The 12,311-nt window shown below is 49.9% G+C and overlaps 4 protein-coding genes across 6 annotated transcripts in view; all 4 read right to left on the bottom strand.

Annotated features, from left to right (window-relative positions):
* The window catches only part of LOC119150785 (cell migration inducing hyaluronidase 1), a 114,923-nt gene extending 113,091 nt beyond the window's left edge, over nt 1–1,832 (bottom strand). For 2 of the 3 annotated variants that reach the window (XM_037393639.1, XM_037393640.1), the window contains exon 1: nt 776–1,829. The gene's annotated coding sequence lies outside the window, so the exon portion shown is untranslated. Of the gene's footprint in view, nt 1–775 lie in introns of all 3 variants that reach the window. The other variant, XM_037393641.1, reaches the window with a different exon arrangement.
* The window catches only part of LOC119150832 (cell surface hyaluronidase-like), a 55,219-nt gene extending 51,795 nt beyond the window's left edge, over nt 1–3,424 (bottom strand). Inside the window, exons 1-2 of the mRNA XM_037393832.1 lie at nt 3,382–3,424; nt 98–589 (exon numbers count right to left, since the gene is read on the bottom strand). Of these exons, the coding sequence (XP_037249729.1) occupies nt 98–589; nt 3,382–3,424 (535 nt within the window). The remainder of the gene's footprint in view (nt 1–97; nt 590–3,381) is intronic.
* An 836-nt stretch (nt 3,425–4,260) lies between these two features.
* On the bottom strand, nt 4,261–7,847 carry LOC119150786. Its single transcript, XM_037393642.1, has 3 exons — nt 7,799–7,847; nt 7,628–7,723; nt 4,261–5,536 (listed from the first exon to the last, which is right to left on the bottom strand). The coding sequence occupies exons 1-3, from the start codon at nt 7,821–7,823 to the stop codon at nt 4,707–4,709; spliced, it is 951 nt and encodes a 316-aa protein (XP_037249539.1). The 5' UTR covers nt 7,824–7,847; the 3' UTR covers nt 4,261–4,706.
* Nucleotides 7,848–10,748: 2,901 nt separating this feature from the next.
* ABHD17C (abhydrolase domain containing 17C, depalmitoylase) overlaps nt 10,749–12,311 on the bottom strand; it is a 30,577-nt gene continuing 29,014 nt past the window's right edge. Inside the window, exon 3 of the mRNA XM_037395180.1 lies at nt 10,749–12,271. Within this exon, the coding sequence (XP_037251077.1) occupies nt 12,052–12,271 (220 nt within the window). The 3' untranslated portion in view covers nt 10,749–12,051. The remainder of the gene's footprint in view (nt 12,272–12,311) is intronic.

The following is a 12,311-nucleotide window of genomic DNA, read 5'->3' as shown; positions in this document are numbered from 1 at the left end:
CAGGTCCAGCGCCCCCCCACTCCCCCCACCCCGGCCCCGCAGCGCCCGGGCTCCGGCAGCAGCCGGCAGGCCCGAGGGGGCGGGCAGCCCCGCTTACCTCCGTCGCGAATGACTAGAGAGTGGAAGGCGGCGGAGCTCTCGAGGCGCAGGGCCGCCCCCCGGCCCACCACGGCGGTGCGGCTGGTGTCGGAGCCGGGTCGCCACGGGGCGAGGTGCGGGTCGGCCTCCGGGCAGGGCCCTGCAAGAGACGGGCGGCGGCAGCGGCGGCGGCGGCGGCGGGGGGGCGGGAGGGGCGGGAGGGGGCGCGGTACCGACCTGATGCGCTGCCGCCGCTCGCTGCTCCCCGACGCGTCCCGCGGAGGCACCGGGACCGGCGCCGGGTCCGGCGCGAAGGGCAGCAGGAGCTGTGGCCCCCCGGGGGCTCCCCGCGGCCGGCGCTCCCGCAGCCGGTACCTGCCGCCCGCAACACGTGCGCGGAGCCGGCTCCTTCGCCGCGGCTTTGCACGGAGCCGGCGCACAGGCACATTTTCCTTTAGATGTGTTTCGGCGCTTCTTTTCCTTCTTATTTCCCCCCCCCCCCCCCCCTTCACTTAACGTAGTCAGCCCGAAAACAGAAATTCCTCCCCCCTTCCCAGCTCCATACAAGCCCGGACACGGCGAGGCAACCACAAACAACAGCAGTACGAACAGAGCCGGCGAGCCGAAAACCCCAGCGGCAGATGGACGAGAAGCACCGGCGGGTTCCCAACGCCGGCTGCAGACACCGCTTACTTACCCCGGCCGCGCCGAGCCGCAAACTTTGCGCACCGCCTCTCGGGACTGCCGGCCCGGGCTGCTGGGCACCCCGGCTGGGGCGGCAGGGCAGGGGCAGGCAGGCGCAGGCAGCTCCCGCTCCTCCGCTCCGGCTGCCTCCCCTCTGCCTCCCTATTTATATCCATCTCCCAACCGCTGGCGGTGCCCGCACTGTTTACAGCAGCGGAGCTGCTGGCTCCTCCCAGCCGGGGACGATCCCTCCAGCCTGGACGTATATCTGCGACGGCGCCCAGATGCCCGGGGCCGGGGCAGCCCCGCTACCCGCACGCAAAGCTCCGAGCGCCTGGGGGCTGCGGGCGCCCCGCAGGGCTCCCCGGGGAGCGGGGTGTCAGCCCGGGGGGGCTCTGTGCTGGCCCATCTGGGCTCCGAAGCCCCATGCAAAGCCTGCGGCTGGGGCACCAGCAGCCTCGCCCGGGAAGGGCAGGGGGGTGACCCGATGTGGTCACCGGGGCTTGGCTTGCCTTGGCCCTTCGTGGGAGGCAGCTGAGCCCTCGGGCACTTTCCCGTGGGGGTGTTTTGCCCCGTGCTTTCCCGCATCTGGCAGGTCTATGGAGAACACTGCAACCCGGCGGCTGCAAAAGTTCCCCTGACAGTGGGTCAGCGGAGAGATATCGGCCACTCTGCCTCCCATGACCAAATCAACCTGCAGTCAGAGCCTGCAGTGAAAGAGGAAAAGCCTTAGAAGGTGCTCTGACACGATACAGCCTCAAAAGAAGCCACATACTTTTAGCCGTGTGGCCTGGGACTGTGTTCCCAGCTTTCACAGGTTCCTGTCTGGACTCCTGTCTCAGTGCATGCAGCACTGCCTAGGGAAGCACCATCACACACTGGCTTGTTTTCCATGAACCAGAACACCGTGTTATAGGCTCTAAAATGCAGCACAACTGAGCTTCATTTACACATACAGGCAGGTAACTGCTTACTGCGGCCACCACCTTCTCCCTCTCAGAGTCTACACATAATCCATTATCCCCTCTGCAGCACCCAACATCCAGAGAGGACAAGCCAAAAGCGGGCAGGCAACAGTGCCAACCACCACTCCTGCCCAGGGCCAAAGCCAAAGAGGTGCAAAGCCACAGGTGCTGCCGATCTCAGAGACATTTGTGTACCATCATCTGGTCAAACTGTTCCAATCTGTCACCTCTGAAATTTATTCCAGTGCAGGATTTCTTCTGACGGAGGACACAAAGAGGCTATAGTCATGTTAATAAGGAGCAAGTGCTGTCAGACAAAATATGGGAACAGACTGGAAGCAGGGGGGTGGGTGAGGGGCACGGCCATGCCCCATGCTCCAGACAACAGCTCTGGAGAGGGAACCAGGCTCGCTTGTGTGAAACAAAACCCATCCGCTCTCTTACACCCCGTCCTGGGACCCAAAGAATTGCTGTATCTGAAGATAAACATCCAGCCTAGAGAAACAAATCCCAATATCATTCCTTCATTTCAATGCTCCATAAATATAGCGAAACATTAGAGCTGCCACCTTTGATACCAGCTGTTCATCTATCATTTAGTGCTGGCACTTCTATTCCTGTCTCAAATAGCTTTTGTCATTTTCCTTCCAAAAAAGCAGCATTAGTCAGCATTGTGCCTCCTTCTTATCTGAATATGACATATATGAATGCAGGTCATGGGAAAGCAGAGCTATTATCAAAGGTACAGGAAACTATGCTCAAATATTTTTTGGAGAAAGATTTATCTGCCGGTGGAAGTTTCAGGCAAGACAAGACAAATATGAGTATTTTGTCTTAAAACACACCCAATTCTCTGAATTCAGTGACTCCAGAAGTGCAGAATTTCAGGTAGAAGAGGACTCCAACCTTAATTCTAAACCTGCTGGGGCCCTAGAAATCTCATACATAATTTTTTAAAATATTTGCTTGGTGCAAAAGATTTTGTGGACCTACAATCTAAATAAAAGGTAACAACGATTAATCTAACATAGTAATAGTGGAAACGAATATAAAACAGGCTTTGGTTAGCGCTAAGCTTTGTGCAGGCCTCATGAAATGACCAGCAAAGCCAAAGCCACTCCAGTTTAGGTAGGGGTTTTCCTGAACAAGAACCCCAAATTTTTACAGCACAAACGCTGTTTAAATCCTTCAAAGCCATTTTCCCTCTGTAGCTTCAAAATCCACAGAAATAAACCAGCCCGATTCTTTTTCTGAAGGAATTACTTTCTGGTAAATGATTTCAGCACCATTTCCCCCTGCATTAAGTTTTTAGTGGCCTGAGGAAGAAAAGTTCAGTGTAAATGAGACTAGACACAGCATCCTGGCTTTCTAAAGATTCCTCTCTTTTTTAAGGAAAACACAGATGCGCCTATTGCTGCCTGCAGTTTGGTGCTCGGGAGCTAAACTGTTTTCCTTTCACTCTTTCCTAATTTCAAGACAATTTTGGTTTTGCAGCAGCAGCGGTGCAAAGCGCACACCCAGCGCTGTCACAGCACACAGCCCCGGGACCTTCCCCAGTGCCTTTATGCCTGCAAGCGGGCAATCACGAGGAACACTCCCTGCCTCAAGCATGCGGCCAGTGTAACTCCTCCTTGCAAAAACAAGCAACCCAAACCCTCCTCGGAGTGCTGCTGGTGGTTATAAAGGAAGTTTACCATTCTGACGAACAAAACCAGGCCATTTTCTGTAACGGGCTGCCAGGTATGGGGCAACCTCGACCACATGGTGCCTCGGCGTGTTGCCCCAACCGTGACGTTTTGCCTACAAATGCGACCATCACATTCAGTAACAAGTATCGATGGCTGGCGAGGTTCCGTTATAAGGCGATGGTGGAAAATAAAGCTGCGCTGGGTGAGTCAGCGGTGGGCGAGCTGCCTGGTAGGGCGCACCCCCCTTCTCACGGATACAGATCTCGCACACCAGCCAGAGAGGATGGCTTCTGCTGGGTAAGCACCTTTCCCGGGCATACTCCCTCACTGGGCGGTTTCCCGTTTCCTTCTTACTACTTCGGGAGAGGAAGGAGAAGCGGAGTCAGCATCCCCTGAGTGACACCCCATTCCCACGGGGCCGGGAACCGGAGGCACCGCTGGAAAACCGGGGCCAGCTCAGCCCGGGCTGCCCCCGAAGCCCCGCGTCCGCTCCGCCGCTCCTCGACGGGGGAAACGGGCAGCGCCCGGCGGGGCCCGCCCTGCCCCTGCGGCACCGCGGCCGGCCGGGCGGCGTCGCCCTTGCACAGCCGCTGCCTGCCCTGCCCGCCCTCCGCTGCCTGCCCTGCGCTGCCTGCCCCGCCTGCCTGCCCTGCGCTGCCCGCCCCGCCTGCCTGCCCTGCCCGCCCCGCCTGCCCGCCCTGCGCTGCCTGCCCCGCCTGCCCTGCCCTGCCCGCCCCGCCTGCCCGCTGCCCGCTCCGCGGCGTCTGCCCCGCCTGCCCAGCCCGCCCACTGCCCTGCCTGCCCGCTCGCTGCCAGCCCCGCGCTGCCCTGCCTGCCCTGCCTGCCCGCGCCATCCGCCCCCTCTCCCCGATCTGGGCAAACCTGTCTGCACCTCCCAGAAACAGGGACCGCGAGCCATTAGCTCCTACATTATACTAATTAATAAATAAATTTTTTATACACCTATTTTTTTTTCCTCTTCCCAGCCGCAGATCTTGTATGATTTTTTGTTTGATTGATTTTTTTTGTTGTTGTTTTTCTTTAAAATTATTTTTTTCTTTTTCAGTACAGCGTAGCTCTGTTTCCACAGGCAACCCGCAGCTGGAAGCACGGGAGCAGGGCACAGCAGCTCCTGGTGGGACCTGGAAGCGCTGGCACGGCCAGGCCCTGGGGAGCTCGCATTAGAGTTGCGCTCAGGGGCTGCTGTGGACCCCGCAGCCCCACCGAGCCATGCACCACACTACCACAACGCTGCTTTTAGTGCCTGTATTGACCCCTACAGCCTGCCTCCTCACAGTGGCCCATGTGCAGCTGCTGCCCTCCGCACACCATACCAGCCTTTGTCTAGCATCTCCTCTTCTGCAGACAGCGACCGTGTTCCACCTGCCTCATCACAGACCCCCTGCTTAGGGCTAAGCACCCTGAGCCCCGGCTCTAGCTCAGCCTGAACGCTGAGTGCTGGCTCCTGGGGCGACACAGGGCCACCATGTACCGGATTGCACCCAGAGATGGCCGCCCCTAGCCTTGGCAGCATGGAACCTGGCCCCACAGCTCCACTCAGCCAGCACCACAAAGCATTTGAGATACCAACACCATACCTCCTCCTTACATACTTACCACTTAGTTCCTCTTCGGGCTTTAACAGTGTTGTCCTTGGTTTAAGTATTTGCTTCTTGAGCAGAGAGAAGGCCTTGGACTGCTGAACTTCAGACAAGACTCCCATATTCCTGAGAAGCCGAAGCACCCTGTGTAGCAAGAATGGCTTCACCTTGTGCTGGGCCACCTTGAGAGGACTGAGAGGAATTTTGGGCAGGTTGACTTCTTGATCACAGTTATAAAACCGAAAGAGGTTCCAGGCCAAGCTAGGTCCAAAGGTATCCACTAAAATATATCTGGAAAGTGTAAGGAGCATGTCGCAGGACAGCTGCTTTTCTTGTGGTTTCTGGCTCAGGTTCTGACTTAGCAAACTTCTCCTTCCCTGGTGACCCAGGAGAGAGCTGCTCCTGAACAGGCTGGAGGGTTTGTAAGAGCCCATGGTCCCGGAAAGGCTCTTCTTACTGTGCAACAACAGTCTTTCATAATCCGCATCCCACAAAGAACTGTTGGGATTCAGGCTATGTTCTGAAATAATCGTAAATACAGTAAAACCTATTAAACGGCAAAGAACCCCAGTGGGAACGTTTCTTTAAAACAACCGTAAATATATCTCTACATTTATCAGTGTTATAGCCCTGGATACAGTGCAGATTGCTACACCACTCTGACAAACAATGTTTTGACAGGCCAAATCAATAGATGTGCCATAGATAGGGTTTTAGGTACTATAACATAATAACTGTTATTTATAATTTTTTTATTTAAACTAATGTTACTGTAATGCTTATGAAAACTATCTTTGTCATTGGTACATATGCTCCAGAGTACACAGATTCCTAAAAAAAGACCCCAATCACCAAAAGAGTATGTACTATTCCATATAAATTTTCTGAAAAATGGTAAGAAAAATAACAATTCCTATTAAAGACTATAAAAGCCTTTTTCATACATGACCAGGAAAGGAAACTTATATACTTCTGCTGGGCCATTTGCATTTTGGGTACAGTCTCAGGCCCTAGTAGGTTTCCAGTAGATATAGGTTGGGTTTAAATGAAAGGCTCAGTTTCACTTTCTAGGTGATCTTCCTGGTCTCTGCCTGTTGATTAAAGCCATTAGCCTGGTGTAACAGGGTTTAGCTTCATCCTGCACACAAGCTAGTACCAGTATGGAAGAACTGGGACTCTCTGGTGCTTAAATTGGCTTCTCAGGTAGTGCCCCTACCCAGCTCTCCTTCACCTAGGCTGAGCCCAAAGGTTCAATTTACACTGAGAACTGATCAATAAAACAATTAAAATGCAACATAAGTAGGCTGGGACTTGATGATAAGTAGGGCCGCAAACACACAATAAAGCTCTAATAATTAAAAGGGACAAAGAACCCAAAACTTAATTGCATCTTGCCAAAAGTGTTTAACATAGTGTTTTAACATAACGGCACCCTGCTAAAGGCTGGAGGTCACGTCCTGGGAGCCCTGGGATGTGCCTGCAGCCTTCCCTTTCATTTCTAAGCAGAGAACAAGATTTTTAAGAACGTTCTTCTGTTTCCTAGAGGTGGATCCCAGCCCAGCATGTTTGAGAAGCCTCAGCTATTTTTTTTTTTCATTTGATTCAAGATTAAGGTTATCAACTTCAAGTACTTGTGACTTACAGTCCAGGGGATTGCTTGTATATTGTAATCCTATTAGTTTTCTATTATTATGTTGGAATTTTGCATACAAAGCCACACATGTACTGTAATTCATCCCTGAAATATAACATCGTATTACTCAAAACTGCAAAACTAGATGGCAGCGGGTAACTCGGGAACACGTTGTAGTGAAGGCAGTGTTTTGCATCTTTACTGTGTCTTTCATTCAGAGCAATCAATAGCCACTGCAAGAACCGTGTTCACAAGGCCCCTGAGAGATCCATGAGCCAGTGCACCCCCTTAGGGAGGGGCTGATGCAGAGGGGAGCAAATGGCTTGTGTGGCGTCCCTGGGGGGGAGAGGGACAGGGACCAGACTCCAGGAGTACCCCAGCAACACGCAGAGGAGGGCTGCACACCCTGCTGCTGCTGGCCTGGGCCAGGGGGAAGGGGCTCAGGGCAGAGCATCCCTCCATGCCCCTTATGGCACCTAGTGGCGCTGCTGTGGAGTGAGCGCAAATGGAAGCAATGCTACATCTAGGTCTGCAAGCTTTCTAGAATAAACCGTTGCGTAAAACGTCATTTAGAATAAGCAAAATGTTGGATCAATACCTTGTTTTCAAAGGCAGCCCATAAAAACTAAAAAAGGCCTGAGGAACTAAAGGATAAATTAAGAGCCGCTGCTTGCAGCCACCTCGGAAGCCACAGCAAAACCATGCCATCTGCTGCGCCTTGCAGCCAGACTGGAAGCCAGAGGCGCGTTCCCTTCGCTCCCTTCGCTGTTCCTGCAGACACAGTCGGGGGTGGCTGGAGCCACCTTCCTCCTCCTCCTCCTCCTCCTCCTGCCCCGGGACGCCGCAGCCCGGCCCCCCACCTCGCCGAGGTACAAGTAGCAGCGGCCGGGGCTGAGGTTGGCCCCCGGCCCGGCACCGCCTTCCCCTCCCCCCCGCCGCCCCCCACTCGCGGGACACCGTCACCCTGTCGCCACTGACTGTAGTCGCTCGTCGCCGGCAGCCCGGGCCGGGCGCCCACCAGCACCAGCAGCAGCGGGAGCAGCCGGGCGGCGCTGGGGCTCCTCGGGGCGCCACCTGCAACACAGACGGGGGGTTTGCCCGGCTGAGCCCCCTCCCCGCCCCCCGCCCCCCCGCGCAGCGGCTCCTTACCCGGCTGCACCCGGCGAGGCGGCATCGCTCCCCCGGCCCCCGGCGCGGGCAGCCCCGGCCCCGCCAGCCCCGCTCCCCGGCCGCGCACAAGGGCCGGTTACGGGAGGCGCTGCCCCGCGGCACGGCGGGGTGCCCCGGGCCCGCCAGGCGGGCAGGGCGGAGCGGCACGGCCGGGGCCCAGCGCCCCCGGGGGCCGCAGGCGGGGGGAGCCGGGGCTGGGCCTTGGGGAGCACCGCGGGGGCCTGGAGCCCACAGCGCGTCTGGGTACCTGCTCGGGAGCCAGAAGCCAACTCACAACTAACGCGCTGAAGGCATAGGGGTCTGCGTGGTTGGTTTGTTTGTTTTGGGTTCTTTCGTTGGGTTTGGTTTTTGTTTGGTTTTCTTTTTTTTGTTTGGTTGGGTTTTTTGTTTTTTTTTTTTTGGTAAGTACAGCAGGTATATCAAACTAACGTTTTTCCGCAAAATTACTTCGGTTACCGCAGGCACAAAGCTCTAAACCCTGTGTCAAAGCAGCACTGCTCCCTCTCCTGCTGTTAAGGACGCCTCTTGCAATTTTAACTATTGCAGCAAAGCTGTAAGACTCAAATATTGTACAGCTGAAACACCACCTCCCGCTTCAAATTTCACACGCCCATCTGGTCCAAGAATTACTGCCGGACTTTGAAAGTGATAAACACTACGCAGGTGGCTTCCGTGCTTGACCTCACTGCCAACAGCGGAGTGCCCACCACCAGAGCCACCCTGCCCTCCGCCAGTGCTGGCAGAACAGAGCAACCACATCTGCATCACAAGACATTTCAGAGCTAAAATGGCCAACGAATTCCACAAAGAAGGATCTAGAAAATTAAGTTGAATGGACTTAAACCACATCATTAATTGACATCACAAGGTTAGACCTAGGGAAGAAAACATTTTCCAAATGAGAACAATTTCAGGTTTACCGCTGAACAAAGAACCAGAGGAAGAAGGTACATTGTTTCTCTACTTCTGTGTTTGGCATCACTTAGAAAAAGCAAGATGCAGATCTTATAAAAGAGGTGCACAATATGAAATGTAAACACAGGAAAGCTAAAGGGTCACCACCCACAGAAAAGCTCCCACAATTTACAAGAATTACATGGAAGAATGAGGAAGAAAATGTGGTAGAGGTGACACAGGTAACAGGCCTCCGTGTGAATACAAGTTAAATTTATAACAGTTACATAAATTTAAAATGGCTGCATAAACTCCTTCGAAAATGCTACCTTTTGAAGCTGTAACAAATACTTTCTTCTGGCTTTTTCAAAGCCCAAATACTAGACAGCTACTGACAAAAACAGATATGCCACATTGTAACCCTCCTGAATAAAGTCATATATGGCTGCCCTATACTAACAAAGTCAGTCATCCAGAAAAAACGGACAGAGCACCCACATCAAGAAAAAAACATTAGTGATCACTTACACCCTTGGAAGACCCATTGCAACATTTCTCCAGACACAGGCACCATCTTCACAGTGACACCTTGGTAGCTCTAAAATATGCATAACAAGTTCTTGTACAGGCCCACGTTACATGTTTAAATGAGAGAACATTAGCAGTTTGCTGGAGCAGACTGGTTTTCAGCCCAAAGTTTCTCCTTCATTACCTCACATCATCACCTTTCCCATCATTTAAAAATTCTGTTCTAACCTTTTCTCTTTAAAGAAATGGGGACCTGAAATCTACTATCTTTAATATAGTTTCGCGACTTGGCCACAGGCTTTTTCAGCTAGTAATTCTAACACTGACCAGCAGTAGCATTTTGAAATGCCTGAAATAGTGACGCAGGCAGGAATTTAGACAAATAAAAGATAGTAAGTTGAAATTCACATTCAGCAAGGATACTATGAACTTGGGCTGCATGTGCAGAGACCATGGGACACGTACAACAACACTGAATTCAAATTTGGGGCTTGCATTAACAGAGGAATACTGACAAAAAGCAAAGCAAACAGAAAGACAAGTCACGAGATGACTGCAGGAGTTAGAAAAGTAGCAATTGAAAAAAAAAAATCAATTTATAGGGAAAAGGGTTAAAAGTACCAGTAGAAGGGTAGCTACAAGATGTCACAAGGAAAAAACCAAAACCCAGCATTCTAGGCTGAAGTTTTCAGAGCAACACAAAGTTCAATGTGGGTATCAAAAAACAATGCCTAATTAAGTAAAAATTCCTCAAATCACTAAAAGGACAGGCTGACACTTTCAAACGTTATCTCAACAACCTATACCATAGACATCAGCTTTGTTTCCACAGACCTAGTCTCAGGAAGAACACATACAGGCAATAGAAGAAAATCCACTGTGGACTTATGAAGGTGCAAAATAAATTTAAAAAGACACTTATCTGAACATTTATTTAAAATACAGGAAGGAAATGGCAAGCTTGAGATGAGTGGGCAAAACCTGCCAGTTCTGGCTGAAAAAGTTACCAAGAGAACAGCTGGGGCCCTGCTGTTTGGGACATTTAAAACTCACAACTGTATAACAGATGCACAGATCCAGATTCTAAGGATCCAGACAACATGGAACAGGATGGGTGTCCTCATTTCCCCCCACTCCAAGTGAAAACACCAGTTTTTCTCCTTTTACAGTAATGAGGCATAGTCAATAACCAAAAACAATAGACACTTGCAGTGCTGAAAACTGCAGGCCTGTTACAAGGACTCATGACAACTAAGTTCAAACATTTCTTCTAGGCAATGAATCATGATTTTACATTACTCAGAACCAGCTGAACACTATGTAAAAATAATCTCTTTACATTTGATTTACATACCAAGCTTCATGGAAATGTGGCTTTGTACTTTAGGACATTTTCCTTGAAGGGAAGGATTTAAATAATGAAATTCAAGTTACTCTATACAGCAATCTGTACTTTACACTTCCCTTGTATATGAAAATCATGCACCAAATAAGATTCAAAAATTCAGCAAGCTCTAATCCATGCATCCTTTATTCCATTACAATCACTGTGTTGCATTCTAGCAACAGGACACAAACTGCAATCAATCGCAATCAATTTATACAACAATCTGAGGCTTACAGTACATTTAAGGCCTTTAAATTTGGAAAAATTAGACCTATGCTAGTAGTGTAACAATTTTTAAGTGTCTTGCATTTCTGATGCATAATCTGTGCGATTCCAGTGTCAAAGAATCAAATTACTTCTAAACTAAAAAGATCAGCTCAATGAAAATTTAGTTACATAAATTCATCAAAACATAAATGTGTAAATTTTCTTTTTGTCCTGGAAACTTTATAAAACTTTAATAGCAAAATAATATAGGGATAAAAACATATTTTAACAAAATGTATTCAATCATATACAAACCAGAATTTTGCAGTTTATTGTAACTAGACTTAAATTAAAACTACCAATTAACAATCTATGCACAATGTAAATTCAAATATGTACAGTACTTTTAAAAAGTCTACAGGAATGCTTTACAGAAGGAAATGTCTGTTATGGCTATTATTCAGACCATCTGAATATTAAAATGAGTTTTCTAGTAGTAAATTTACACATTTATTTTTAAACAAAGCAATTTTGTCCCTAGTTCCTTTAAGAATATTCCAGTTATGTTTGTACAGGTAATGGAGAGGTCATTACAGAGTTTAGCCCCATATAGTAGTTTATTTTCAGGAAAAAGTATATTTAAATAATTTACTCGGGAAGATCAGTAAGTTAACAAAAGAACACTAGAAGGGAGGAGAGGGGGAACTTCATCACAATAACTTTCCAGTTACAATACCACAGCTAGAAACTTTACAGAGTAAGCACTCCCTTAGATTGAACCCATGACTGATAGTTCAGAACAAGCTGTAGCTCATAACAGACGTGTTCTCCACACTGAGAACACTGGGGGAAAAAAAACAAACCAGTCTTCGTACGACAGAATCATAAACAATCTGAAGTGAGACAGAGAAAACTGATCTTCGATTATTATAGCACTAGGTAAAAAGTGTCCCCGTAAGCAGCTAGTATTCCCACTTCCTTCAGGGCAACAAAGCTAAAAATTGTCGGTATTACAGTAGTTGACCGTATTTGTGTGCATTAGTAGAGTAATTTCCAGATATAAAAGACAAATTTCATCAGATGTTTGATTAGAACACCCTAAAGACAGGGTATTTCTTCATAGTATAAAGCTATTACAGCTATCCAGTTAAAGCATGTGCAAAACCAGGTAATTTCTTCCGTTCACAGTAACTGAGGTAAAATCAGGTAGGCTTCTTCAGGAGTTGGGAAGTTCATGAGATATGAACTGTTTTAGTCTCTCTAAGTACTGTGCATAAAGCTCTATGTCATTATGCCCAGCCCCTTCCACCCAGAGGGGCTCTACCGCTCGTGGACATCGCTCGTACATGGCCAGGCCGTGAGAGAAATCAATTACCTCATCTTCGGTACCATGGATTACCAACACGGGAGAGGTTACTTTAGATATCTTGTCAATGCTGGGGGATGAAAAAGAAAAACATAGCTCAGTTTGGGGCT

This window comes from Falco rusticolus, chromosome 7 (genome assembly GCF_015220075.1).
Source record: "Falco rusticolus isolate bFalRus1 chromosome 7, bFalRus1.pri, whole genome shotgun sequence".
NCBI lineage: Eukaryota > Metazoa > Chordata > Aves > Falconiformes > Falconidae > Falco > Falco rusticolus.
This window is presented reverse-complemented; position numbering and strand designations above follow the sequence as displayed.